Genomic DNA, 26,607 nt, shown 5'->3' on the forward strand with positions numbered 1-26,607 from the left:
TGCTCTTCGTGGTGCTCTCCCTGCGGAGCCAGGGTGTGTTTAGGAGGAGAAGGGACTTGTGCAGTGAAAGCCTTGGTATTTTTAGATCAAAGACCAGTTTAATAAAAAAAAAACAGAAAAGAAGAAGGAGGATTAGAACAATAAGTACATTTAATTTTAGCCTAGCTTGAATTGCTCATAAAGTCAACGAACTTTGAGATTGCTTCACTTGCCTCTAGCTTTCCTAAATAAACACACCATAGCAGGACTCAAAAGTTAAGTAGCACAGAAAATTGCAAAAAGTTAAATTTTAATATTGTAGAAGAATATTAAGGGCTGTTTTATGGGCCAGGTCCTGGAATTAAATTTTAATACTGTACAAAAATACTGACGGTTGTTTTAGTAGGCAGCTACTGAAGTTAGAAATAGAATTTTTTCTTAAGGGTCAGAGTTAGGGGCAGGGCGAGGGATGGGACGAGGGAGTCTCCTCCTGGGCAGTGCTGTGAGCTGACCTTCTCCAGCGATGGCAGGTCGGGTGAATTTGGTGCCAGGGTCTGGTTTTCCCCCAGGCCAAACAGACCTGATAGCCACCGAGCTCCTGCACTGCAGCGGAGTGATCTGGTCGGTGTGTGTTTCACCAGGGAAGGGTTTTGAGATGAGGAATGCTGTACCAAGGCTTTAGATGTTGGATCTTTAGTAGACCTCAAGTCAGAAATAACTTAGGTGAGTGGGATGAGTAAGGAGGCCTCACTCATGACGGCTTTGTGGCCCTGAGTCAACATCAAGCAGCCACTGTCTCCTTGGGGTTGGTGATCCCAGCAGAGGACAAGAGCTGAGTAGGAGCGAGTCATCCGTCATAGCGCAGGCTGTACGGGATGAGTACAAGCCCCTGGCTTGCGCTGCTGCCTGTGCATGCTCTGTTCAGTAAAGAAGATGTCTCTTTGTAACATTATAAACTGTTTTCTTTTCACGCTGACTTAATTTAGGAAATGCGAGGGAATACTTTACAAACTCTGAAATTGTATCTGACGAGGGGTGACAATGTCAGTGTCTTTATGAATACACATGAACAGAGCTGAACTGCCTATTATGTTGCTTTCCATTCTCTTTTTATTATTTTTGGAATTTGGTTACTTTTGGATCCTGGTTTTTGGGAAGACGTAGGCACCTCACAGTGCCAAGAAGTAAACCTGGATCCGTTCAGGAGCTGGTGTTCCGTTCTCAGGCTTGCTCTAGCCAGGGAAGGGGGCTGCTCTGTCTCAGTTTTACAAAGGTGGGAGGTATGGATTTGACTTATGAACCAATTTTGGATCTACTTTGTAAGAGCTCACTAGATGTTAATAAAAGTTTAAAATAGTTCAGGCTGTGCCTTATAACAGCACTGGCTGCAACGCAGAAAAAATTAAGATTGCAGCTTATCATGGTGGAGACGGCGGAGATAAAACCAGGAGAGCTGGGGGCAAAATGCAGTAGACATGGCTGTTATGAAATGTTGTGAGGAGTTGAGAAGTTTAACTGATGGGCTGGAGAATAAGCTCAGATTACGAAATTCCAGGTGGGGATAGGGGGTCCTTGAAGTCTGCAATTGCTGGAGTAACAAGCAGAGCTTTGATGTCGGTATGTAAATCTGAATCTAATTTACAAGGGCCAAGAATATTCTAAATGTATTAAAGCCCTGATCTTTTTCATCAGTGCTGTTGTGAAGCCAAAAGCTACCCGGGTTTGTTTTTCTGTCTCTCTGGTAGTAACACAAGTCAGGAATAACCTCAATCAGAGGAAGGGCGGGAGGAGAAAGTGAGCTGGGAATTAGGTCTCAGGAATATAAGATGCTCTGCTACATCTCATAGAGGAGTGGGTATTAACCTGCACCCTTCCCTGCAACTCTGGAGATAAGGTTTTCTTGGGATGACTTTATTTCGTTTAAAGTTAATAGTGTCATTATGAAAGTGGGAAGTTTAATTCTTCGCTGAAAGGGCTGCCGAATTTTGCCTTCCTCCAGCTCTGAAGTTCACAGCACCGGCTGGCTCGCCTTGCCTTGCCAGGCTGGGCTCCGCTGCTGTACCAGCGCCTGGAGCGACACAGGGCTGGCTTGTTCCATTGCCGTCCGGTGGGTAGGAGTGGGCTGGTGGAAGTGTCTCATATTTTAGGGGTCCACGTGCTCCAGTTCTTATGAAGGCATGCAGGGCTGTTCATGGGAACAAATGGGTCAGGAGGACTCCGTTGTGTTTGTTGCTAGCACATTAATGTCATGATTCATAAATAAAAGGCGTGTAGGCTTACAGATGATAAGATTAATAAGAAAGAGCAACAGCCTAATGCTATTAATTAGGAATGCTTTTGCTTTTGAGTCAGTCAACTTGCTGCTATATTTGTTTTCCAAAACATGGAGCCTTTTAATTCTCATTAAATCAAGGAATAAGTTAGAAAAAATCCAGCCCAGTCGTCCCACCCCCAGCACCTAGCGTGTGGTGCTGGTCCCAGTGCGATCTGGTTTGCAGCTCAGCCCTGTAGTTACAGACTGGTCCTTCTGTTAGTGGAGCACAAATGCTGCTGGATGTGCTGGTATTTCTGTAATGTGAATGAACTCAGCCGGTTGGGTGCTTTATCCCTCTGCGGTGCGTGGGCTACCATGTTAGCATTTTCTCTGGATATTGCTGATAATACGTGGTGCTGCGGGAGCGCTCTGCGTCCGAGGCCTGGGGTCACCACCTGTGGCCACCGGCAGCTCCATGGGCTGAGTTGGTGACCTTTTTCTGTGGAAGGTGACGACATGCAGATCCCCCAGGGCCAAGGGCAAAGCCAAGCACCATGGCGATTGTGCCAGACTCTTGCAAAGCAGTCTACAAAACCAGGCTTTAGTACCAAGAAGTGGAAAGGGGGGCTATGCAGTTTCCGTAGTGAATTCAGGTGCTCCGTTGACTCAGAATCTAATTTGAAAACTGTTTTTCTATGGAAAATTCTGGGGGACAGAGGTAAGAAGGTTACAACGGACAAGCCAGCTGGTTACAGTTTGTGGTACAAAATTTCTTTGGCTTTACCAGGGCAGCAAAGTGCAGCCCGCTGCTGTACCCTGAGCTGGGGAGCGGCTGGGCTCTGAGCAGGAACACCGTCCTTCCAGCCGCTGCTGGGGGTGCCAAGCTGAGATCCTGCACCAGCCCTGCTTTCCTCCGCCTGCTCATGGCCAGGAGATAACGCTGCTGTGGGGAAAGAGAGAGTGTTTTCCTGCCCTGTGCTGTACCACTGCTCTCGCTGTCACACTGAGATGGGTGAAATCATCTCCTCGGGCTGAGGCCGAACTTCGACGTGTCCTGGTACACAGCGCTGTTACCGAGTCATCTGGCCCTGTGCTTCGGAGACGGTCGGGGCTGCCAGTTTGGATGGAGCTGGGCTTTGTTTCATAGGTTAAAAATACATATATTTCCTTGATGCGCTGTTGGTTTTATTTTTAACTCTTAAGCAATTTAATATTTTGTAGGTCTGCTAGTATTTCCCCCAGTTTTCCATCTGCTACTGTGATTAATTTAAGTTCTAGGTTTGTAATGCCAACCCAGAGCAAACGGAATGGAAACCTTACCTATATTATTTGGCACGTAGCAGTAGACATGAATAACTTAGGAATTTGTGGGGAAAAAGAGAAGTTATGTGTTTTTGGAGCCAAAATATGATTGGAAACCAGCCCTCACAGACAGCACAATGCTGGGTAGGATCTAGCTGCAGTTACTTTTGAGTGCAGTGCTCCAGATTTGTGTTTGTAGGTGTTTCTGAGGAGTCGGAAACCTCACTCGGAGGCTGTAAAGTGGCAGTGCACACCAATTTCCTACTGCCTTGCAGACATCGAGGCAGAATGATGTGCCAGAGGTTTGTTGGTTTGTTTTTTTTTTTTTCCTCTCTTCAGCCCTAGAAGCAGTGTGATGTAATGGAAATCTGGGGTATGGTGAGGAAGGTAGGACTCATTTCCTAAGTCTGTGAATCTGGCGCGGGGAGGAGTGGAGCAAAGCTGCAGAGCTCACCTGGGCACAGATGCTCAGCCAGGACCAGTGGGCATCGGTGTTTTACACAGGTCTCTGTGACCTGGGGTAGTGATGAGGTGCAACAGGCAAAACCCCAGACGCAGGGAAGTTGTGCCATGGCTACTGCACGGTCCAGCACGGGAGCCATGGCACGGCCCCAGCAGCTTCTCTGTTCGTGCCACTGTGCAGTTTGTCAGACTCATGACACTGACTTGAATTAAAAATAACTTGACCAGAAATGATTATTTTAAGCTCGATCGCATTCAGTACAAGCCATACAGGCATGTGCATGGGGCCAGCCAGGGTGGGGATGCAGAGGGGCACAAGACAGTGGGGCTGCTTCAATTGCTGTTGCCACTAAAAGAAATTTGGTCTTTCACGGCCTGGGATGGGACCCTACTGGAAGGTGAGTACGCAGTGTAAAGGTGCAGCTCTTCCTGAGCTGGGTGAAGTCTGTGCTGCTGGCAGAGGGCCTCCAGCTGTGTAAGTGCTGGTGGTGACACAGGGGACAGTAAGGGACAGCCTGGCTGGGGACACAGGGGGAGAGGAGAGAGTGAGGCCATCCCTTCTGGCAACAGCAGGGATTTAGATCGTATCAGGAGTGGGATAGTTATGCTATCAAAGCCCTTCAAAGCATGAACTCTTAATAAGGGTAAAGATGGAAAGAGAAATTGCAGGTCGTAGACCTGTAGTTCACTAAATAACAGCGGTATGTGTGAAGCCGATAGCTGTTAAGAGCTGGAAGTGGCCAGGAGGCATTTGTGAGTCATTTCACTGATTCACAGAGAACAAGAAATGCAGACTGCTCGTGCTTCTGGTTGGTTATGATTAGACTCAAAACTGTTGCAACTGGTAGGGTCAAGCCAGCCAATTCAGTAGCCGCCTTTGCCATAGCTGCTGATGCAACAGCTAAAGGTTGTGCAATTAGATATAGTACACTTGGATTTCAGAAAGCCAATTGGTATAGTGCCATGCATAAATATAAAGAAAATATATTACTTCCCATTTCAGTAAAAATAACACGTAGTTTTCCAGCAGGGAATGGTTAAGGGTAAGACCAACTGAAGAACAGCATTAGTCCAGGTTTTAGAGAAGGGATGATTTACACCTGTGTTATGTTGTACAAAGAAACAAGGGTTATTTGGTACAGCCCTGATGAAGGTGTTTGCTGAGTGGGGGCTGGTGTCCTGGGGCACCGGCCTCGAGGCTGCAGGAGATCTGAGCCAAAGGACAGGGAGCTCCGGGGGATCACAGACTCACAGGACGATTTGGGCTGGAAGGGACCTTAAAGCCCACCCAGTTCCCAGCCCTGCCCCGGGCAGGGACCCCCCCCAGCCCAGGCTGCTCCCAGCCCCATCCAGCCTGGCCTGGAGCACTGCCAGGGATGGGGCACCCACAGCTGCTCTGGGCAGCCTGGCCCACCGCCTCGCCACCCTCACGGGGGAGAATTTTTTCTAACATCTGATCTACATCTGCCCTGTCAGCTTAAAGCCATTCCCCCGTGTATGGCTGCCTGCCCCTTGCAAACAGTCTCCACGCTCAGGAGATCTGATTCAGCAGATGTCTCATAGATGGGGACAAAGGTGTGTGTGGTGCAGAAATAAGCCTGCACGTTGAGCGGAGAGCCTCAGTTGTGAGTGAGAACGCCTTGCAGTAGTTTCCAGTAAACTAGTGCAATTTGATCCGGTTGCTAAGAAAGCCATTCAAACTGATTTATGTATAAAACATTAAAGTTAATGTCAAACTGACTCTGCCAGCGTGAAAAGCCCTGGTCCAAGTGCATTCCCTCCTGGTCCAAGTGCATTCCCTTCTTACCGCGTGAGAGATGAGGCCAGTGGGGCAGCAGAAGCAGTAGTTTCCTTCGCAGTTCTTTCCAGAAGAGATGAAGGAAGGACTAGAGGGGGTGCTGGGGTGGACCCTCCGTGGCGGGTCCTGTCCATAGCATGGTAATGGGCTTGAGCACAAGCAGGTTTCAAAAGTGCTTTAGATCTCTTACTGAGAAGTGAGTCGGTACAAATCATCCGCTGCTTACATGCAGGCATTTGAACCTGGTTGCACACAATGTATTCATAAATAATTTTACCTGTTGGACCAGGGCAGGGGGCATCCAAAGTGGATTGCAGAAATTGTTGAAATACATGAAATGGTTGTGTGCAGCAAACCGTCGTGGAGTGGAGGAGTTCACATTTTGGAATGAGATCAGATTTAATTCATTTCGAAACAAGATCAGTGGAACCTGCTGCCTGGGTCTTGTTTTCCCTGTTTCAGGCTTTCATCCATACTGAACTCTTGCCATGACTGAATTCTGCAAAGGTTTCCAGGCAGGTTTCTTGTCTGAGCGCCAGCCTGGTTGGGTAAGCTGATTAGCTATAAGGAGATTAGAGCTTGACAAGGGGTGTATTGCAGGTAAACAGTGAAGCTCTTCCTACAGCTGAGATTTAGCGTAGCTATGAAATATGTTTGCATTCTCAGAGGTAAGGAATGGTGCTTGAAGAAGCCCCAGGAAAAATACCAAGAAGTACATTAAAATGAGGAGTAAAACTGATAAGGCATATGGTGAGAGACTGAGAGGAGAACCAAGCCCAGATACAATCAAAGCCTATAAATACTGTCAGCATGACAGCACAGATGAGCAAAAGGAAGAGTGTTTGTTATCTGATGGAAAACAAGCTTTAGGAAGAGCAGTCATCACAGCAGTAGGGTGGTGGAGGGGATCCCCAGGAGCGGGTGGCGCTCGTCAGCTGGGATGGAGGGAATGAGGTCTTGTGGAATGATAGCAAATACATCTGCGACATGCAGACAGTGAGATCGGCTGGAGACCCGTGCTGTCCTCGCCTCCCTCGGTGGGCATGCACGGACCAGGAGGTACAGCTGCACCAGAGGGGTCCCTCGGGGGTCTGCGGTATTCCTGGTAAGGAGAGACGTTTGCTGTCACACCAACAATGTGGAAGGACAGTGTTCGGGGCATGCATCGCTGTTCCTGCCTGTGCTCCAGTGCTTTTGGTGGTAGCTGCATTGTGCCAGTGCCCCGGGGATGCCCTCAGGTGAGGGGGACCCCTGTGGCAAGCGTCATGCGGGGCTGCTCCCTCCGGGCATGGGGGGGAAGGTAGGTGGCTGCAGCTGGAGCAGCCCCAGCCCCACAGCTGCCTGCTCCCAGGGCTGGGCTGGGAGCCTAGCCTGCCAGTTAGCCAGGCAGCTGGGACGTGAAAGGCCTGGGGAGGTGTGGGGGAAGGTGGTCCTGCGTTATACCCAACTGCTGGAATATGAGCGGGGAAAGTCTTGTCTTTGCGATGGGGATGTAGCGCTCAGCCACAGAAACTGCTGGAAAGCTTTGCTGCTGGTGGCCAGCCGCTGTCTCTCAACCTCTTGGCTCGCCTTTGGAGTCCCCCATCCCCCAAAGCTCGCCTGGTTGTTGTGGTGCCCGTCAGTGCCACACACGCCATCCCTGGCACAGGGGTTGCCCTTGGCTCCTGTGGTCCCTGCCTGGGGACTTGCATTTTGATTTTATAGCGTGCTGTTCAGGGTGAGCAGTCTCGGGTGGCAGCAGGCTGGGCTGATCGTAACAGATGCTCTTGTTGGGGTCTGTGGCAGCTTGGGCTGTCTGCATCCCTACTCTTCCGTTTGTGCAAGGAAGAGGAGGGCTGTGTGAGTCCAGCTGTAGCAGAGCATGGGTCCAGGAGTGTTCCTGAGGATCCCCAGGGCAACCTAAATCTGTAAAACTGCCTGTTGCAGAGCGTGTGAAGACGTGTGCTTCTAGAGCAGAGTTTCGGTTCCTAAACACCAATTTATTGATTACTGCTTCACTGCAGGCTTATTTAGCAGCCTTTGTTCTGGCCTCTTTCTGTGCCTCCCGCAGCTTTTTTAAAACTAAGTGTGGAAGGGTAGTGCCTGCTGGCACAGGAGGTGTGCGCGGCACCAGCCTGGCCCGCTGCGGGGTGCAGTGCTGCAGGGACCGGCCGGCGCTTTGCTCCCATCCCGGCAGCAGTCTGGGATGGGCTGCTGGAGGCCTGCGGTCCTGAAGGGTTAACTGGGAATAACTGGGGCTGCTCTGGGAATGCGGGCCGGAGGGCCCAAGAGGTGCTGGAGACCAAGAGGTGCTCAGCAGGTTTTTCATTCAGCCACTTCACCCTTGCAGGGGTGATAGGGAGGCTCTCCAGGCTTGGTGTTTGTGAAGCTCTTGGCGTTCCTGGGTTCTCCAGGAGTGTAAGCACGACAGTTATGCCATGCATTTAGAGACACGGCTCCTGGGAACACTGCCGAGGGAGCGAGTAGCCAGCCTGTGCTGCCCTACCCCAGGCAACTGCCCATGGAAAGATATCTCAACTGACATCAAAGGAGCCAGCGAACGATAGGCATCGTCTAATTGCTGCCTCTCCCCTGCCTTCTGACTCGTTACTGCAGGTTGTCATTCACAGTCTTGGGATTGTGCTGTTTGCATGTGCAAGTGGGCAGCAGCAATCCTACCTCCGGGATCTGTGGTACCCAGATAAGGTCGCATGGGGTGATATTTAAAAACCCGAATAGTGTCCTGCTGCTGAAATAATATGAAATGGCGTTTCAGGGTTGTGTTTGGAGAGAACTGGCTTTCTGTAGTCCCCAGCGTGTGTATGTGTTTCCCTTACAAGTGTGCTCAGGTGGGGGCAGGCAAAGGGAAGAGGGGACGTGGTGCATCATGTCTGGGCTGGACGGTGGCTCCCACGCTGTGGCAGCATGGGGAAGCCCCGTCTTCCGTCCTCTCCTCTGGATGGAGGTGGCTGCTCCTGAGCTCCAGTCGCTCACCTCCTCCTGCATCCCAGCATGGCCCAGCACCGAGCCCTGCCCATCAGTGCCGTGTGATTCACTGGTGCTTTGGGGGCCAAAAGCAACTGTTAAAAGGAATGTTTCTGAATAACCCTGTCAACAGGAATTCACATAAAACAATTAAAGCAACCACAGCCGCGTTGCCTTGGTTTGCTCATGCCTGACTCCGCCGGAGCCTGAGCCCTCTGTGGTCCCTCACGTTTGTTTTTTCTTTCTCCGCAGAATGCGATGAACTTGCCGCCTGACAAAGCCCGGCTGCTGCGGCAATATGACAATGAGAAGAAGTGGGAGCTCATCTGTGACCAGGTAGGGAGGTCCGGAGGCGCCAGACATCTCCTTGAGAGCACCAACTGGGTTTCATCAGCACTGTCCCTGGGCTTGGAAAGGGACCTTGCAGAGGACGAGCATTTGAATAGTTTCAGACACTCATGTCTTTGGTCTTATGCTCCGTTATTGGTAACAACTTACAGAAACCTTGCAAAACCCCCTTTTTTGCCACAGAGCGATACTTATTTCCACTCTGATGTTACCATCACCCATGTGCCCGTTTCCTCTGTGTGGTGAATGCTGCTTATTTTGCCCAGCACAGGCTCAAAGAGACTGAGCTTCAGTCACCTCTCAGCAAGTGGTTTGAGTTTGGTCTGTCTTGACCTATGTAACATGAATAAATGGTCTCAATCCAGTGGCTTTCCACATCATGAGCCCTTGTCACAGTTGGTGGTAGCTGTCGCCTTCAGGGAGAGGCGAATGATTCTGCAGCCTGAACTCCTCTTTGTGTCCAGAGGCTGAACAACAACCTCAGATTAAGCAGCACCAGATGCTGGGGCATCTTTTGTGTATGAGCTCTGCTGCGGCATGCAGACTTGGCAGCAATATAGAACAATTGACAGGTTGGCTCTGCTGTGACAAATGAACAGAAATGGCATTATTTAGAGAAAGTGAAGCATGCAAAAGGTATGATGTGCATTTGGGAGCCAACAGCGAAATCAGGTTCTGCCATAAACTTCAAAAGTAATCGCTAAGGAAAGTAATTGATCCAGGACTGAGAAAGTAGGATGTTCCCTTGAAATGTAAACACAGTGGTACCAGGATGAGAGTTTGGCAGAAGGTGCAGTCATGCTGTGAAGTCAGGAGCATCCTGATAAATAGATTTGTGGGACTTTTCCTATTTAGCTATTACAGTGGGTGGAGCCTATGGTAAAATCCATCTACCTTGAAGTAAAGCTGAACAAAGACTTACTTGTTTTTTTTCCACGAGTCTTCTGTGCAGAGAATGTAAAGCATTGAGCTATTTAAAGTTTCGGTTTAGTGAGACACTGAACAAATTGCTTAATCTATGGTAAGTGATCTGTTTCATGGATGTTTGCTTAGAGCATGCACACTCCAAGCAGGCACGTGTAAGTGTGAGCTGTGTGCTGGAGCCCGCATGCTGTCTTTGCACCGAGTTGGCAGCAGGGCAGGCAGAAGCACTTTGAACACTGCCTCGATGTGCAAACTCCCGCTGCAGAGCTGATCCACCCTTTGCAACGTGCAGCTGCTGCTGATTCACTCCTGAACTCTGCAGCAAGATAGGAGGGATGAGCAGATGGAAATGCAGGGAAGGAAATTTGCAGTCTGGAGTAATCATGGATCTTAATAGCTCCTTGCACAACACTGCGTCCACCCCCGGGTTGGGATGAGTCTGCTTCCCATCACTTGGAGACGGTAGGCAGAGCAGCAGTGCAGCACTGCGGAGCCCAGCACTGCGAGGATGCCAGAGGGACGGGAGGTGACAGTGTGCCACCCTTCCGGGGTCCCGCCATCCGAGGGGGGATGCTTGGGCAGTAAGGGGCTGTGTGTCTGTGGCAGCTGCCCTGGCATCCCTGGTGGGTGCTTGCCCAGCCTCTCTGAATTAGATCAACCTGAAGCAAGTGTCTGTGAAAGCACCGTAATATTCATACGGGGTGTGAAATATCGATACCTGTCCGCATAATTATGGTGTATGGTTGAAGGTACTTCCAGGAATAGATTTTGTACCGAAGGTATGTTTTTAGTGTGGATGCAAATTATGACTGCTGTTTTCTATTGGTGTCACCCATTACACTGTTTTCACCCATTTTTGCTTAGTGAAGGACTGAAGATATAAATTAATGTAACAGCCTGAGGAAGTTAGCTCTTACCCTTCTGTGCTGGTTTTCAACTTTTGTCTGAGAGGAAGAAGTGTCCAGAGGTTGCTCTTAAATGGTATTTTCTAAGTAGTCTGTAAAGCAGATCCTGGCTGCTTGTCTGTGAAATATTTTGAGAACATTAGTGGAAAGAGTTAAGGCCCCGAAAGGAACTCTCACTTTTGCAGAAGTGGGATTAACAGAAGTGGAGAGCTATCAGTCTCATGATGACGATGGTAATAATAGTAACAACAAGAACATTAATAATAATAATAATAAATAATCTGCCATAAGCAGGATTGTGGATGGTGTAGTGAATCATTGTAAGGGTTGCTGGGCTGGTTGTGGAGGACTCATCCCTCATGGTATTTTCTGCTCCTTTGTCTATAAACCTTGCAAGTCATCTAGGCGTTGCTGCTGGTGGCCTGAAATCTTGCTCCCTACCTCTCTGGCTTGGTGTACAAGGAGGAGGAGGAGAAGAGCAAAGCCGGAAAGCCTGTTGCCCATCCTGTAGATGGCCGAACGGTGGTCATCTGGAGGGTGAGCGTTGGGCAGGATCCAGGCAGGGAAGATGATACCATTTTATGGCATGGCGAGCCACCCTTTTGGTGTGCTCTAGGCCTCTCTGTCCAGCTGTGTGCCATGAGGCTTTACGAAGGGGGCATGGGTGGAGGGAAGAGCTTGGGGACATCTTACAAAGTTCTTCATTGCCCTCTAATGGCAAATTGTGGCAGGGGCATCAGGGTGTCCTCACCTTTGGAGACACTGGAGGTGTGTGTGGGGGGAATAACTAATCCAGAGGCCTAAGGTGAAAGTTGCGTGCTTTACCTCCAAAATACCAGTGCTGAGGTGTTTGTAGAACTCTCCCTTTCCCAATGGATCACCAAGCGGAGGCAGGTGCCAGCTGTTGGTGGAGGCTGGTGGCCAGCGTGGAGCTCACCGGGATGGCGGTGGGTTTCTCCAGCAGGCTGGTGGCCAGCGTGGAGCTCACTGGGATGGCGGTGGGTTTCTCCAGCAGGCTGGCGGCCAGCATGGAGCTCACCGGGATGGCGGTGGGTTTCTTCAGCAGGCTGGTGGCCAGCATGGAGCTCACCGGGATGGCGGTGGGTTTCTTCAGCAGGCTGGTGGCCAGCATGGAGCTCACCGGGATGGCGGTGGGTTTCTCCAGCAGGCTGGTGGCCAGCATGGAGCTCACTGGGATGGCGGTGGGTTTCTCCAGCAGCGTCCCAGCGGGGGTCCTGTGCCACCCCTCAGCTTTGCTTCCAGGGGGCTCGGGCCCCTCTGTGCCCATGTTGGGGGTAATTTTACCTAAAGCTAGGCCATGTGGGGGGTGTTGGCAGGGCACTGCTTTCCGCTTTAGGGTTTATTTCAACTTGTGACTAAGGAGTGTGCAGATACGGGCCCCGCCGGGTACACAGCCCCAGATGAGAAGGTTGTGCTGTGCTGGTCTCCGAGCCCCCTGGTGCTCTGGGTGAAACCCAGCTCTGCTGAAGAGCCGGGTGGTTGCCCTGGGAGGAGAAGGCTGCCTGGGCACACTGCTTGTCAGCATTGTCGTGGAGCAGGAGCCCCAACACAGAAATGTGGTGGTGTGAGGTTAAGGCTGTCAAAATTAGGCAGCATTCAGGATAACCTGGAGAAGGACAACATCTGAAACAACAGGGGACCCTTGGACTGGTGTCCGCTTATATTTCAGTTCAACAAGCATTGACTTTAGTGGTTAGATCCTCCTCTAAACAAGGCGAAACCATTAATCTCTAAGCTCTGTTTAAGAGGTCAGTGCACAACAGTATGTGCCACATGCCTTTTAAGCCAGGCTTGCTTCTGTGCCCCTTCCTCCCCTGCCACTGTTCCTCAAGCTCTGCAAAGGGAAGATGGCATGCAGCCTGCCCCGCCATCCCTCCATAAACCAGGTCTTGGGGAGAAGCAGGTTCTTGATATTGTTATTATTTTTGGGGTTTTTTTCTGAGATTGTGCACTACGGACTGCTTGAGAGCGTAACCGCACGAGCCGCAGCAGTCTGCGCCTGCTGCTTTAAAGTCCAGGGCACCAGGGAGCGCGGCAGATGCCTGCATGTCCTTTGGGCTGGGGATGGGAGTTACTTTAAAGGTGTTGGGGTGCGGGCAGCAGGGGTTGCGGGCAGACCTCCTGCCTGCTGCCCACGGGTCTCGGCAGATGGCTTATGAAGCAGGGGACAGGCAGTGGCTGCTGGATGGGACTGAGCAAAGGTCAAGGTTTTGGGAGGATGCTGTGCTATTTGTTGTTTGACACCAATATCTCAGGTGAGCCCCAAACCTCTCCTCAGAAACGGGGTGAACAGACAGTGATTGCAAAGTGGCACCTCACGCTGCGTGTTACCATGTGGTGCCGTTGGCCCTTTTGCAGCAGAGAGCTGGATTTTTTTGCCAACACACAACAAAGCATTTCCCTTATCTTTGGACATGCTGCAGTAGCCATTTACACCTCTGCTTTGAGAACCTTTCCATAAAAAAAAATATGTTTTGAATACCAGTGAACCTCCCCTGTTGTTGGTAAAACACAGGCTGGAAAATCCAGTGTTTTACTGAACTCAGGAGCAGTTGAACAGTAGAGACGCTTACGGCTTCATTTCTCTTAACTTGCTGGTGCTGAGAGGTGGCTCACGGAAAATCAGGCAGGGAGTGATGGAGCAGTTGGAGATACAGGTGCAGGGCATGAGGGATCCAAGGCTTAGCGGTGTGAGGCTGGGCAGGGTTCAGCATCTCCAGCCTCAGAGGGACCATCTGCTGCTGTCACGCCTCAGGTCCCTTGCAGAAGTGCTGGTGACCTGGTTTGGCAGAAAATTAGTAGTGGTGGGAATGGATCCCTCTAGCCCCAAGTTTAGCAGAGAGATGAACGCTGCTGTCGTTTCTTTCCATGGTAAGACACAGAAAGTGGCATCCTGTTCTGCTGGTGGGCTGGCTGGCTTGCTGGGGCCGCCTCCAGGTCTGTGTGGGATGGGGCCAGGTGGTGGAAATGCACACCACGTTTGTGTTGTGTTTGTGGCTCGGGAATGAGAAGATGCTGGCCTCCAGTCCTGTTTGTCTACCTCCTTTCACCAGCATTCACCATGCGTGTGCTTTATGCACTCCTTGCAGTTACTGCCTGCCCACTGGGGCTTCTGACATGCCTGGGTACAAGCTGGATGCACTGTGTGCTTACCTAACATATATGAATCCTAAGAATGAAACAAGTTAGCGAGGGTAATAATAATAATAATAATAACATATGTCACTAATGCAGAAAATGTCCTGAATGTTTTTGAAAGCAAAGTATCTCTGGAAAAGCCACAATTTCCTGGTTACGGAATTAATACGTTTTCCAGATTGGAGTGAACAAGAGATGTGTTGAGTTCTTTGTAGGATCACATGGAAGAGGAAATGCAGAAATCTGGCAGTTCTTGGCTGCTGAAGTAAAGCCCCCCAGCCCCCTTGGTTTTGGTATCCATTAGAAAAGAAAGTGCTAATTTCAGAGACTGCTGGTAAGAGAAGCACAGAGATAGTGTCGTGCTCCCCTGTCCAAGCTTTTTCCCTGAATTCTCATAATTTATTACGCTGAAGGGAGGTGCTGGGGACCAGGTCATCTCACCGCTCTCGCATGCTACTGCCCCGGTCTCCTTGCATGTGCTTCTCTGCGTCACTCCTCAGCATTTTTTCAAGTAAGAAAGAGACTTTTATCGTTGGGAAATTAAGTTAGTTTGCTTTCTAGGTGGCTGACAAAGGCAGGGTTGAGTTATTGCTGGTCTGTGCCTTTCTCCTTTTAGGGCTGTAGATAGTGTTGGTGCTTCTGTAAGTCATGTAGTGGAGATAAAATAGGTTTCACTGGGATTTACTAACTTTGTTGTGTCTGGATGGCCCAGTCCTGGGACGACTAGGAGGGGAAGCCACCACGTCCCAATTGTGATGTCACCAACTGGCTTATGGTTTTTGCTCAGCAAAGTTTGGAGGCTCAGATACAAATTTTAAACTCTATGTGTGTGTGGTAAAAATCCCCAACTTCCTTGTTCAAATAGCATTAACCTTGCCATATAAATTCATATTTTGAAAGCAGATTTGGCCAGTGAACAACTGGGAATTGCCAGAAATGGAGAGGAGGAGCAGACAGGAAGAAGCAATGTTTTTTAACTCGTTATTTACGGTATCTAAGGCAAGTGGATTACGCGTGAACAGCTGTGCCTTGCCATTAACTGGGAAGCATCTTTGTCTCTACAGGGCAGTAAATGCTCTCGCGAAGGTGCAGAGGACCTTGAGAAGGGTGCTGGGCTGGCCACCCTGCACAGGCGCTCGCAGCGCTCGTGGCAAGCAAAGGAACCAGCTGCAGCCATGCCAGGCTGGCCAGCGCTGTGCCTTCCACCCTGCGGGAGCCCTGACCGGGGCTGTGGGAGGATGATAGCCGCAAGCAGGCGATCAGGGTGTCCCGGAGGTGTTGGCGAGCCTCGGGCTGCCACTGCTGCACAGCACCGAGCCCTGGATCCCGCAGCTTGCGACACATCAGCCTCTAACACGAACCAGTCCAAGCAGGATGAACTGAGACAGTAATCATAGCCAGGAAAGGGCAATTTTAAAGGCTAATCCCTCATGGCTTTCCAAGGCAGAGAAAACACTTTAAGGGGCTATAAAAATGTTTCCAGGACTAGTAGATGTTTACCACAAGTGGTTCTTGGTCACTGCTTAGAGAAGAGCATTGCTGGTATCTCCTGTTCATGGATAATGTTTTTAAATTCCTTCAACCCAAATAATTCCACTAGACAGTAATGAGCAGCGTATTTTTTAATGAAGTTGCTGTAGAGATTATTACATAAATACATAATTACAGCTAGGTTTTAAGAAAACAAACAAAACCATAAGAATATCTGCATCGCAGACTACTAAATGTGCTCACTGACTCTCTTTAAGCATTTTATTTTGAAGACTCAAGATACTAAAACTGGCAGTTAGGAAAAGCTCCTGTCACTTTAGCAGATGATGGCTGATAAGCTAGTAAGAGAAATAAATCCATAAGAGTAAAATAGCTTCTCTGGAAGATTAAGCTAAACACAGCAGAGCTACAGTCGCATGAAAGAACCCCTGAAAAGGGGAGGAATAAATAGGAGAGCTAATGCGGAGCCTCGTTAGCCTGGGACCGTGCCGTCAGGAGGAGCAGGCTGCTCGGGGCTGCTCTCACGTTGCCCGCTGCTCTTCACCAGCGACCTTCAGCTTGGTGCTCCGCCACTTCGCGCCATCTCTTGAGATGCAAAAACTGATGTTTGGACATGGTTCTCAAGTGGCACAGTGGAAACACTTCTGCCTCCATGGTTTTTTGTAGAGGAAGATGGGGTTATTCAAACGCTGTAATGTCTCTGGAGCTGATCTAAAACTGTTGAGGGGGAAACTGAGAAGCGGTGGTGGTCTCCGAGGCTCAGATACCTCGGTAACTCTTTACTAGTCTACAGTGGGCCAGATTCTCATTTACAGCAGAGTGCTTTTTTGTCTGTCTTCCAGCATAAAGATTTTTTTAAATGGGTTAATGGATGGAAATTACTTCTAAATAACTTATGCCCACTGTAAAGCCCCAGTATCCTGAGGGGGCCGTAAGCCTGACTGAGAAACTGGCCTAATGGTGTCCTGTAAAAAGTGCAAAAATTAAGCAAGCAGTTAAGGTACCTTCGATACTGACATTCTTGTGACTGATTTATTTTATGTGTCTGTATTTTTTAATTTTTCTATTTCCTTTAAAGCCCCTGTCAATACTTGTGGGTGTTCCTGCTCCCATTTTCCAGAGATTTGGATGCTAGGCCTGAACGTTGCGCACCTCTTGGGATGCGACAGGTGGTTTCTGCTTGTGCCGGCGGAGCTGGGTGATGGAGCCCTGGCACATTGTTCCCAAACCCGTCCGTCGCCCCATGCATCTGCCTTGTGCAGCTGTCTTTCCCAGCGTACCAGCAGCAGTTCCAGTTAGCAGCAGATTTAACTACAGGGGCATGAAAGGGACTGTCAGACCCACGGGGGCCAGCGGAGGTGAGATGGTTCCAAGCATCTGTGGCTGCAGAGCTGAGAGGTGGCCATGGCAGTGGGCATGGTGCTGGGGGGGCTGGGGTGGGACAGGCACCGCTGCTGTCGCTGTGTCCAGAGAGCAGCTGGCAGCAAAGACCTTTGCATTTTCTGAGCTGGCTTTTAGCTAAAAAGGAAATGCCAATTCCAGGACTGTGTTTGGCCCATAAATGTGAAGGTGCATGAAAAAAATATCCGGTTGTAAAAGAGGAAAGAAACGTCTGCTCTCTGTCTTACAGAGCTCTCGCCCGGGGCTGATGCACCACAGACTTCTTAGTTCATTTTTTCCTGCTGACCATGATGAATTACTTTTTTTACAGCAAGCACAAGATAATAACAGGAACAACTTTTGGTGCTCCGCAGACAGTACATTCTGGTAACTGGGCAGCGGTGTCCTGTTCATTATGAAATAACTTTCAGATAATGTAGTCAAAATTGCATCCTGACCTAATAAAGGGAGGTTTCACATATCAGTTATAAAATGCAAAATTTCAGGAGGAAATTGTTATGAGATCTTTCCTCAAGGGAAAGGGTAGAATAGTTTAAAATTCTTCCAAGATACAAATAGTATCAGAACTTTTGGTAATGCTCTTAACAGGTTTGGACACAGCGTGCTCCTCGCAGAACAACTCGTGTTTCACAGCAGCTTTTGTAGGATAAATTTCAAGCTGGCCATGCAACTGGTAAAGCAAGCAAAAACCACGCAGCTCTCAGAGTACAAGCAGACCTTGTACTTGTCATCAGAATCTTGAATTCAGTTTTGAATGTGGTTGATGCTGGATTGCAGATCAAGTGTCTGCTGTAAGGTTAGTGTTGGGAAGCCTTCGGTGAGAAATGAGTCTCAGAGGCAGGTAGGAATTTCTTGGCACTGGACTAGCAGCAGGTGAGTGAGATGGGGAAGGGAAATCAGGCACGCTGCTGGTGTATGAGGTAAAGCAGGAAAGCAGGCACGGGTAATGAAATGTTTTACATGGGTAAAGCCCACAATTGCAGGCAACTTGCCTTCCTCTGTGTCCTGAGGTTGATCAGAGTCCAAATTTGGTCCATAATTTCCCTGGTAAGTGGAATGGTGGCCTCGGTGGCATTTGTTGGCTCACTTCCCACCATGCTGGAGATCCCTTAGCTCAGCCCTTGTGTGACAAGGGTGTGGAAGGAAACCCCCGAATTTCTGGGGGCTGTGGGTGCGTGGGACGAGCTCAGCCACTGCCGTGCTCCCCATGCAAGTGGTGCTGGCAGAAATGGTGCGGGGAGCTGATCCCAAGGCACGATGAGTGTGACAGTGCTCAAGCACTGTGTTGACGTAGGAAGCAGGATGCTGCTGTGATTGAGTGTATTTACGTAGAATGAACGAGCCCTCCTGTGTGGTGGCTGGGTAGGGCTGGTGATGAAGTCTGTGTCGTTACTGCCAGGAGAGCTGGCCAGCCTGGTGCATGCTGTGCCCTGGAAATGGGAACCTACAGTAAGGGTTGGGCGAGGAGCTGGTGAGCCACTTACAAAGGCAATCCAGTTTAATATCAGGGAGTTAAAATATTGCTTGTTTATTGCTAACATACTCCTCTTGCATTCGATTTTCTGGAATCTGAACAGTGAAAGGTTGAGACTTCTGCCATGACTAGACCTCACAGTGTGTTTGTAGGCTTGTTCCAAGTGATAAAAAAGGTGTCTTGGCTTTTGCAGTGATGGCTTTCAATCAAACAGAGACACATGTCTGCTCTTCTAACGCTTATCTTTCAGTACTCCTGGCTAGCAGAACCCTGTTATTTCAGATGTGTGTGTTTATGTGTATAACTGAAGTTCAGAAATGTCATTGAATGTGTAAGGTATGTTTTTATGCATCCTATATAAATACAGAATTTCAGACTATCAAGATGCATGTAAATATATTTTATTTGCATGCATATTGTATATGCAAAAATTATATACTTACAAATGTTGTAAGTACATACAAAACTATATTATAAATATATACTGTTTAAATATGTATGCGTTGCATGCATTTTATATATATAGTAAGTAAATAGAGCAGATGGTATAAAATGGCTGATGTTTATTCTTGTCTCCTTTGCAGGAAAGGTTTCAAGTGAAGAATCCTCCACATACATACATCCAGAAGTTGAAGGGCTATCTGGACCCAGCTGTAACCAGGAAGGTGAGGAGTGTCCTGTTTCCTCTCGCCCATCCCTCGTTCCTTGGCGAGGATGGTCCTGGGATCTGAGTTCCTTCCTGCCTTTGTGTAAAAGGCCACATAAAAGTCTCTGAGAAGAATCTCGGAGATATAACAAACGGCAGAGAGGAGCAAAGAGAAATTGGACAGATGCTGCAGTTTTTGCAGCTAAGAAAGGAGAACAGATGTTGCAAAGAAAAGGACCATCTGACACAAACCAACTTGTTTTAATAACTTTAGCATTAGTAAACAGTCTGACAAATTACCACTGAGCTGTACTCTAGGTCTGACTTTTCATGTGGGCAGTGCTGGTGGTGAATAAAAGCTCTGTGGAACGGCCCTTTTCTCACCCGTCTGAAGGGGATGTTGAAGTTTCGAGTCCTTTTCTCTGGGCTTGTGTGTGACAGAAGCTCAGCACAGCTGGCACGGCTCACGTATCGCTTGCAGTCTCATCTGAAGTTTCAGGTCTGTGAAGTAAAGATGTAACCTGGGGTGTATTTACATGGCAGAGCTTCATCCATACTTCCACATATTCTTTTGTCGAAAACAGTTTGATGATCACTCCTGAAAGATTCAGGCACTTTACTTGGCCTTTCATGTGAACTCCGTGCATCCCTGAATGTGGCTTCTGTGCTGGGATCTGTTTGTGGCTGGTTCTGATATCTCTGCACCGCTGTCAGGGGCTTAGTGATAGCCTCCAGGATTTTAGAATAACAGTAAACCTACATCCCATTTAGAGGACCATCGCTGAACCTTTGGTATTTAACCGCCTTGGATATCAGCGTATATCCTGTGTTGATAGTTGTAATAGCCTTTAAAAAAATCCTAAAACCCTCCAAAAAGGCAGCGAGAGCATAGCAGATCCTGCCATTGACTGCCTCTGCCTCGTCCTCAACAATTGCTGCTTTGTGTTGCCATACAATGAGCTGAGGTTGGTGCCCTGCGGTAAAATGCATACATATCCTGGGAGTGGGCTTCCAGGCTGGGGCACCTCCGGCCCCGCAGAAGGTGAGGGGCAAACACTGGGTACCCTGTGCCTGCCGCGTGCCGGCGCTCGCTCCTGTCTTCAAGCCTGCAGTAATGTCTTCTGACAGTGCTTCTCTTGTTGGGGGCTCTGACAAGGGATAGGAAACCATTTAGTAGGAAACCTTTAAATTTGCCTGTAGCTGATTATAGTTTTTTGGTTTTCTTTTTTTTCAAAAAATGGTGAACAGGGTCTTTGTGTTTTTTCTCCTGAAGGGTTTTTGAAATGCGTTTAGTGTTTGGCTTTGCTCTGCGGTTGCTCCGTGGGCACACATTGAAGCCTTTCTTATCCTAATACCACTATGAGTCCCATGACAAATGACAAAACCAAAGGAGCCTAAAAATAACTCCATTGAGTTCCTCTCTTTTGTTGCGTTATTCTGTATCACCAGCAGCCTTTCCTCAGCCTGGGCTGTGAGGTGGAAAGATTTATGCATGGGCTCTGCATGGCCGTGTGGTGTCACGGGGAGAGCTGTTCTTACCGGGATTATTGCTGTAGCTGAGGTGGTGTCAGCGTTTTGGCTGATGGTCCCCGGCACGGCCAAGAGAGTGTGGCTCTAAACGCTGCTGCAACATGCATGTTTCAGCTTGTCATGGGGGTTGCAATGGTTCATCCCGAGAAAACAGTTGCTTTTCATCTGAGCTGAATTTTGAAATGGGAAAATGGAAGTGTTGACATGACACATTTTTAAAGGCATGGCAGTTGGGTGGCTGCTAGGGCCTGGTGCAGCGGGGAGCCGGTTCATAGCTCTCTGCCGTGGCTGCAGAGAGCAGCCTGCCCTTGGTGGGCACGGCAGCCCCGTGTGGGGCACCTGGCAGACTCCTGCCTGTTTCTGCCCTGCCCTCCCACCCCAGTCCCCTGTCTCCCTCTTGCTGCTTGAATATTTTACCTTTACCTCTAGAGAGGTAAGTTTTTATATTGTGTAAACTCTCTCGGGAGAGAAGGCGCTGTGATTTTGTACTCTGAGCTAATTGATGGAGCTCCAGAGAAGCTGTATGTCTGTTCCCAACTAGCTAGTTCAAAGTGGAAATTCGTAGTGCCTTGTGTCTACTAGGACTTTACAGCGAGGCATCTATTTCAGTCTCCCAGAGGCTTTCTGAGCTGGGATTTAGTCTTAGCTCAAGTAAGCCAGTGGTGCTGACTAGCACGCGATGAAACCCTGGTGAAAAGGGTAGCTCTAATTTTCACGTAGGTCAGCAAGGCAAGGTAAATCCTATCCTTTCCTCATCTTCACCTCAATAAATTAACTCGTGAGCATCATTAACTGCCAAGTAGTCCCCTTGGTTTTACTGTGGGTTTATTGTGGTGCACTGAGAACAACCCCTTTTTTCCCTAGTGTTCAGAGCACGGTCCTACTTGCAGCAGTGTGGCTTGTGTCCCAAGCATGTGTGAGCCCCTTCCAAACACATCAGGTCTGTGTGTGATAACTGGTGACCAGCCCAGTTAAGTACTGCAATTCCAGGATGGTCATCATTGTCCATCCACTTCTTTTACCTTGTTTACAAAGGAGGAGTTACCAAAACAACTGCTCCAGAAGAGTTTATCCGTCTGTTTTAGTCCATTTCCATGGGCAGGGGCACCAGGCAGGCTTTCCTGGCTGGGAGAGGCAGCGGCACTGCTGGCTCACTCCCTCGGCACACCGAAGGTGATGGAGAGGAGCTGCTTGACTCAACTCATGACGAGTCAGCGTGCATTTAGAGGTCTTCTGCCGTGCCCCGTGCCTGTTTTGAGCCATGCAGTGCGGCTCTTGCTGCGTTCCACTCAGGTCTTGCCAGGTTGCACTTTCTCCTCCCCTGTGGAGATGGCACAAAACCTCACCTCCTTTCCACGGCAGTGTTTTACTTCTGCCATTTTATGGCCTTTTCCCAGCATCTAATTTTGCAGATACATGTTAGCATGCACAAATTATTAAAGCATGCAGATGGCAGCACATGTGTTTCCCTATTGGCTCACACCCACAGATTTGCTAATTAGACAGAAATTGTGGCAGGTATTTTGGTATGGCTGTAAAGTCACAAAAGCAAGATTAGAGCACCAGCCTGAGACTGAAGCCCAAATGCTGTAGTTTTCAATGGAGAGTTTGATACTAAAACAAAGCTTGTATTGTAAAGAAATGTTTATTTATCTACAGGCTTTTAATTTTCTTAATCCTGGAAAACTCAAAAATGTGCATGGGAGCAGAAGTTATTTTTCTGCGCTTGTTTTTGTTGACTGCTGGACTGTTGTGGCATTCCTCAGGATTTAGAGGGGTTCTCATTTTACCTTAATGTTTTATTTATTCAGTCAGCGCTGTGTGAGATGATATTTTTAAGGCATCACATGAGTCTAATTGTTATTTTTGCCTGCTCCCTCAATTACAGAAATTCAGAAGACGAGTCCAAGAGTCTACTCAAGTACTCCGAGAACTGGAAATTTCTTTAAGAACAAATCACATTGGGTAAGAATTTTTGATGTTTTCTAGTCTAAGATATTTTTTTTTACATCTACTGATGGATGTCTTTGAGAAAATATCTCTTTGCATGTCAAGCAGTGATACCACTTGATTGATTGTTAAAGCCTGAAGGGCTTAGTTAAGGGATAGCTGGGCATCTCAGGAGAATAATTCAGCTTTAATCCTTCCGTGATAGGGTTCATCCACATTTCTGTGAAGGCTGCAAAAAAATTGCAGTCAGCTTCTGCTTCACCCTAAGTCAGTCAAAGCAGGAGTGAGCATGATTGTGTCTAGAATAATAATAGCATTGCAGCTATAAATGCATATATAAAAAAACTCCCATGCTGTTTTATAGCTTTAACATGATGCAGTGCATCATGTGAGTAATGGTACCAGGATTTTACTTTCACAATGCAGAAAATTCCTCTCAAATAGTAAAAGAATCGCCAGATACTTAGTTTTTTATCGAACGTGCTGTTCCCACCTGCGTTTCCACCGGTCTAGCCTCTCTGCCTTGGGTCTTGGGCCCAGAAGGCAGTTCAGCACTGGTGCATCAGCCAGGAAGGTTTCTTCAGCATTTGGTTTCATGATCACACACTGCGTCCAGCTCAGTTACAGTGATTTTACAGGATGTTGCTTTTATTTTGAGGTAAACAGTGGGAGGAACAGCTGTACTCTCCCGGTGGGAGCTGGCTGCCCAGCACGGCCTGCATGATGGCAGGGCACCCTCCCGCAAGCTGCATCGGTGCAAGTACTTAACAACAAACTTCTCCCACACCCCTGCTATATTTTGTCTCATTTTCCAACACAAAGGATTCCTCACCAGAGACTGAGGGCATCTGAAGTGTGACGTTCTGCAGATTTATGGTGGCTCGTGGGTGTGCAGAAGGAACTGTAATGCTGCACCAGATAAATAAAAGAGGCTGACAAGACCAGTGTTTGTTTATTTGGTTCACTTAGCTGAAAGATGTGTTTCAAAATGTGTTTTATAAAAATACCAGGCTGTTTATTTTAGCAGGTAAACCGTGAAATATTTCAGGCCTGAAGACTAGAATCACTTGGAGGGAATGAATTCCCGGTCTGCTGAGACCGGGGATCCGTAGCTGCGTGGCCCTGGAGGCAGAGCTCCCTGCCCAGCTCCCCGCTCCATCCAGGGGCACCTAACCCACCCCGGGGGGCTCGGCTGCCCCGGCTGGGGTTCGGAGGAGAGCGTAGCTGGGGCTGTGCTCGGGCTCCTTGCTCACCTGGGTTTGCCCCCAGATAGCTGGATTTTCAAACTTGGCATTTTTGAGTTTCTGAAAGCTTTGGAAGATAACAGACTTTTCTGAACTGCAGATTATTTTGCATAACTCTCGGGAGCCAAAATTCACAGTAAAAGGTTAATGCCTTTTAAAAAGAGAAGGCCATATTACTGTGTATGTCCCGGATGGCAGATGACTCTTTCGCTGGTGTGCTGTCTAGATGCTTTTAAAGACTGCTGCTGATCAGGATGTGATAAAAGATAAACCAGGTCCCTGTGACTCCTGCGTTCAAAGGCAGCTGTAACCCCTGCTTGGTGGTTTGCACAGCAGCGTGTGCCAGAGGGGAGGTGAGCCTGGGTGTCCAGTGAAGCCAGGCGGCAGCTGAGCTCCCCAGTGCATCTGTGGCCCTCTTGCAGCAAGAAGAGGAAAGTGGGGAAGGCACTTGCCAACTCTGGAGCTCCATACTTAGAAAAGCAAGTATCTAGTTGTTTCTGAGCAATGCAGAGCGTGCATATTTTTATGCTTCCCCGCCCCCCGCCATCACAGTGCTGCAAAAAAGCTCATTTCAGTACATGTGTAAAGTCCTCTAAAGGACTGTTTTAAATGTCTCTAAATAATAAAGGGCATTTTAAAAAAGTTCTCTTTTCCTGACAAAGCACAGTTTTGCTGCAGTGCTGCCTTTCCCACGCTGGATCGATCTCTAGTTTATCTGACAAGAATTCCAGTAACTGTGCACAGCCCACGAAATGCTCTGATGTCTAATGATTTTTCTAACAGATGGGTCAGGGAGTTCCTGAATGAAGAAAACAAAGGCCTGGATGTGCTGGTGGAGTACTTGTCGTTTGCACAGTATGCGGTCACGTAAGTAAGACATGCCTGGTCCTCTCTGGGCTTGCGAGGCCGAGCAAGAATCCTGCCACCTCTGCAGAGCAGGAGGGGGAGATGCCAGGGCAGATGCTCGGCTTTTCCTGCAGCAGAGCTTTCCTGCTAGCAGCTTGGTGCAGAACTATGCGTGTACCTTAGAGCAGAGGAGATACTAAAGTCCAAAACTATTGCATTGTAACATTTTTCGGAGGAAGAAAAGCCTAAGTTTAAGCCTTGAGATTATTTATCTCTAAGACTGTACTGACATGATTTTGGCTTTGGCCACTGACCATCTTAGGGGTACAGTGCAAAAAGCATTCCACAAATATCTGGAAGCATGCAGGCTTGCTTAGAAATAGGTTTGCAATAGTGACTAATGCCCTACCCTGAGGCATTATAATACTGCCTACCCTGTTCAAAGCAACTTCCGTACACAAACCACTTCTCACAAGGCTCCTGGCAAGCAACGTTGTTGGCATCCCATGCAGTACATGCACTGCGAGACAACAGTAGGAATTTCGAGGTGATTCTGTGTGTTGCGAAGCTACAAAACAAAGTTTTTCAATTCTTGACATGGGGTTAGTTGGAAATCAGATTTAGTCATTTAGGTAATAAATCATTAAATGTATTTTATTAAAATAAATCAGGAGAAACCCCCAGCTTTCATTAGTAGTTATATCACACAATTTGATGTAGATGCTCAGCTGAGGATCTGGTTTCGTACATCCACTGGCTTTCATTCAAGATATTGTAGCAGTAGATGTTTGTATATGTGTATATGAAAAGAAGGGGTAGGTTAAGAGTAGTGCTGTAATTAGGAAGCCAAGCTGAGTGGAGTTGAGATTCTATTTTTAGAAAAGGTGCCATCAGATGTATATATGTCATTACACAGAAAAAAGATTTTTGGTGACGTTGCAGTAAAATTAATGAAGGAAAATTGTATGGTTTAAAATGTTAGTAATGCTGGAAAAAACTGCACAGCAAAGGGAAGTGTTTGTACAAAGACTTTCTTCCTAAAATTATACAAATGTACGCAAGTTAACTTGCTGGGCTTTTCCCCTCTCTGACATGGTAAACATGAGTAATAACCTCAAAAGCTGTAAAGGGAACAAGCAATTTTGCTTGAAATAGCAGTACGATGGGCAACGAGTCAGAAATTAAAAGAAAATCTGTAATGATCATGGAAATATATTACATACGCTGGGAGACTGATGGGGGCCAACGAGGAGGTGCAAATACTTGGTCACGTATTGATGGAGGAAACTGAATTAGTACTTGCAACACATTGATGAGTTGAAATAAAATGGAGCCAGCTTTAAGCATCCCCACGCTTTCCTTCAAGGCAGGGCAAAGTGGCCAATGTATTTATTTTACACTGAAGTAGAATGCTTAGCTGTTTGGTCCTTCTGAGCTGGTATGCTTGTGTGGTTTGCTGCTGCCTTTGCCCAGGTCTGGATTTGCTGCGCTGTGCGTTTGCTGCTGGCGCTGAGCGAAGGGAGGTTAGCCTGCCTTGCTTTCTTCCTTTCTTTTTGTAATCTTTTGTGACCTACTAAAATCTGCAGGTGTTGGACAGGAAGGAAGATGCTCTGTGTATCTTTTCTGTCTAACCCAGCATTGGAATTTCTATTTTTTTTTCCAGATTTGACTTTGAAAGTTTGGAGAACAATGTGGAAAACTCGATGGATAAGTCCAAACCTTGGAGCAGATCTATTGAGGACCTGCACAGAGGCAGTAATTTACCCTCACCAGTTGGCAACAGCATTTCCCGCTCTGGCAGACACTCGACTTTACGGTAAGGTGCTTAATCGGGCAGTGGGCGACCTGCAAACAGCGAGTGCCCCAGTGAGAAGAGTCAGTCTGGTTTTCCAATTAGGATGTTTTTCATCTTCCCTCTTTTCACAGTGTA

The 26,607-nt window shown here is 48.2% G+C and overlaps 1 protein-coding gene across 13 annotated transcripts in view; it reads left to right on the forward strand.

Annotated features, from left to right (window-relative positions):
* The window catches only part of FMNL2 (formin like 2), a 152,849-nt gene that overhangs the window by 71,851 nt on the left and 54,391 nt on the right, over positions 1-26,607 (forward strand). For all 13 annotated transcript variants that reach the window (XM_055811388.1, XM_055811391.1, XM_055811387.1 and 10 more), the window contains exons 2-6: positions 9,012-9,095; positions 19,046-19,126; positions 22,526-22,602; positions 24,615-24,698; positions 26,341-26,493. In XM_055811388.1, the coding sequence (XP_055667363.1) occupies positions 9,012-9,095; positions 19,046-19,126; positions 22,526-22,602; positions 24,615-24,698; positions 26,341-26,493 (479 nt within the window). The remainder of the gene's footprint in view (positions 1-9,011; positions 9,096-19,045; positions 19,127-22,525; positions 22,603-24,614; positions 24,699-26,340; positions 26,494-26,607) is intronic.

The sequence above is a fragment of the Falco peregrinus genome, chromosome 8 (genome assembly GCF_023634155.1).
Source record: "Falco peregrinus isolate bFalPer1 chromosome 8, bFalPer1.pri, whole genome shotgun sequence".
NCBI lineage: Eukaryota > Metazoa > Chordata > Aves > Falconiformes > Falconidae > Falco > Falco peregrinus.